Here is a 2,614-nt window from a genome sequence, read left to right as displayed (position 1 = left end):
ATAATAAACCCTGAGTCCTCCTTCCCAAACACGCACAAACCAATCAAATCAATCCGCCATGGAATCAACCAAACACACCTGCTTGAAACTCCAAACCCCCCAACCAATCTTCATCAAAGGCACTTGGTTTACTTCTCACTTCCACCTCTCAGTCACCGATGGCCTCAATGCTTGGACCTGCAACGGTAATACTACCAACCATTTCAACTTATTATTCGTTCTAACCGTCGATTTATTCTATTTTCGTTTGCAGCATCAGAAGAGGAGGTCAAAGAGAGAGCGTCTAACTGGGATCAACCCGTATCCGACTACATCGATTTGTCCGAGCGGTATCTAGGGTTTCAACAACCCGGTTCCGTTTACGCCTTCGCTGATGCTGGATCCGGATTTAAACGAGTAGCTACTTTTATCTTAACTTATTATTATTATTATTACTACTACTACTACTGTTCAATTTATGATTATTGAGTGCTAAAAGTAATTGAATCTGGAGAAATAAATATGTAACAAGTTGATATTGGGGAAATGATTATTAAGATAAATTAGAAATATATAAGTTCTGATCAACTAGCTATTAAGTGATTGTTTACGACTAATTACTGCAAAACAAACCTTCAGAAAACCCCTAAGCCGAGCATGTCCCCAGCTCTACTAGGTTTGAGCTCAAGCTCGGATCGTGTGCGTTTTTTCAAGCTTGGGCTTGGCTCGAGCTCGGCTGGTTTGTTATGTATTAATTAATTTATATATGTTTTTAATTATTTTTTTATATATTGTGAAGAACCTTAAACGAGTTAAAGCTCGACTCGGTTGTGTAGTGTGAAATTAATGCATGGAAGTCTAAAAGTAAAACTTAAAAATTCACAACACTCTAACCGAACGAGCTTGACGTGAGGCTCTGGCTCGGATTGAGCTAGAAAAAGCTTGGTTTCAAGCTTTTTATCAATCCGACCTCGGGCAGTTTGGCTCGTTTGCACCCCCTGCCATAATTCTATTTCTTGTTTGATAAGTTTGGAGAGTCATCGACTTTGAGCACTGTTAATACCATACTTTTATCAGTTTGATTTTTTTTGTCCACAAAAGGACTTAAAAAAGTTTGATACTTTGAACCAAATCAATGTTTTAAGTTCACTTTTTGTGATGCTAAATCCCTTGCAGTTATCATGGACTTTTGAAAAAGAAGGTACAAAGCTAGAGTGGAGATGGAAATTTAAACCAGCTGAAAATAGTATGAAGATAACTGCAGGAATCTTGGATTTCCTGATGGATGCTAACATTCGCCTAAGTGTAACGATAACACACAGTTTGTTATTATTGCTTTATTGTTACTTGTTAATGTTGTTATTAAGTTTCTGTTAATGTTTTTTTTTTTCCTTTTACCAAAACAGGAGGAAGTTGTGATGAAAACAAAGTCAAATGATAAACTAAAAGCAGAAGCTGAGAAGTGTCTAGAACAAAGTGAGAAGTTTCAGAATGAGAAGGCAGAGTTTGAAACTAAAATTTATACCAAGGTATTTCTTATATGCTCCAAAATTAATGAAATTGTTGGTCAAAGCATATAAATTTGATATGTTAACAAATAACTACTAATAATTAGTAAATCAACGTTATGATCCTATCTTGTGCAATTGTAACCATATTTAAATATTGCAGTTTCTTGGCGTGTTGAACTCAAAGAAAGCAAAACTGAGAGAGCTCAGAGACCGGGTGTCATCAGATCATGCAAAATCACATGATGACAATGATGAGTCGAGTCAGAAAACCGAGACTTATGATGGTGATACTGAAGATGAAGAAGACACCGCTATGCATATTACCAGCACTTCAAAGGGCACGTCTCGTGGTCAGAAAAGAAAGTAGGAGTTTGATCTTGAATGTGTTTATGGTAAAATGTTTATAGTTGTTTGCTTTCGTATGTCGACATGAAGTCTATGTACATGGTTCGGTTTTACTTTAGGTCGGATTATGGTTCTTGTGTTGCCAATGTAATGCGGTCTTTGGCATGAGGGTAGAGCCTTTGGACTAGGGTTGGCTCGAACCTAGACCTGTTCGTGCACCTAAACCGGTCCTAGGAAAATGCAAACCAAACTAACTCGCCTTTTTTTTTTCTTCTGTGAAACATATATTCTTACACCAAGAAAAGTAAATGTGGTAGCATAATTTGGTGGAATAATTTGGATGGACTCATGGAAGTTTCACTCATCTAAAAGGTGCTTTTCTCAATATGATGCTAAATAGTTTCGCTCATCTAATATAATTAAAATAATTTTTAACTTTTTTTAAAGAAGAAAACGAGTTGATTTGTGAGAACAACACGTATGTTGCTAAGTACAGTTTAGGGAATACTAAACAAATAATAAGTTGATAGCTGTATCAATACAAAAAGAGATTATTGATTGCTTTGCACAAGAAGTAACCAAAATGCTTTGTGAAGAAATTAAAGATGATGTGTTTCGGTTGTTAGCAGATGAGTCTAGTGACGTGTCTCAAAAGAAACAAATGGTCGTAGCTCTGAGATATGTTGATAAACTAAGAGTTGTTAAAGAGAGTTTAATTAGATTCATGTGAAGAATACATATTCTTTAACTCTTAAAGAAGCTATCATTTCTTTAGCAGC

At 35.9% G+C, this 2,614-nt stretch overlaps 1 protein-coding gene across 1 annotated transcript; it reads left to right on the top strand.

The window, feature by feature from the left end:
* Positions 1-2,025, top strand: LOC143613825 (DNA repair protein XRCC4-like). The gene is made up of 5 exons (XM_077087439.1): positions 1-185; positions 254-396; positions 1,156-1,284; positions 1,386-1,508; positions 1,651-2,025. Exons 1-5 carry the CDS (start codon positions 59-61, stop codon positions 1,855-1,857), a joined length of 729 nt encoding a protein of 242 aa, XP_076943554.1. The 5' UTR covers positions 1-58; the 3' UTR covers positions 1,858-2,025.
* The last annotated feature ends 589 nt before the right edge of the window (positions 2,026-2,614 follow it).

This window comes from Bidens hawaiensis, unplaced genomic scaffold (assembly GCF_021521415.1).
Source record: "Bidens hawaiensis isolate Kalapana, Puna unplaced genomic scaffold, B.hawaiensis_p1.1 tig00002273_1, whole genome shotgun sequence".
NCBI classification, from domain to species: Eukaryota; Viridiplantae; Streptophyta; class Magnoliopsida; order Asterales; family Asteraceae; genus Bidens; species Bidens hawaiensis.
The sequence above is the reverse complement of the archived record's forward strand: the minus strand, read 5'-3'. Positions and strand labels throughout refer to the sequence as shown.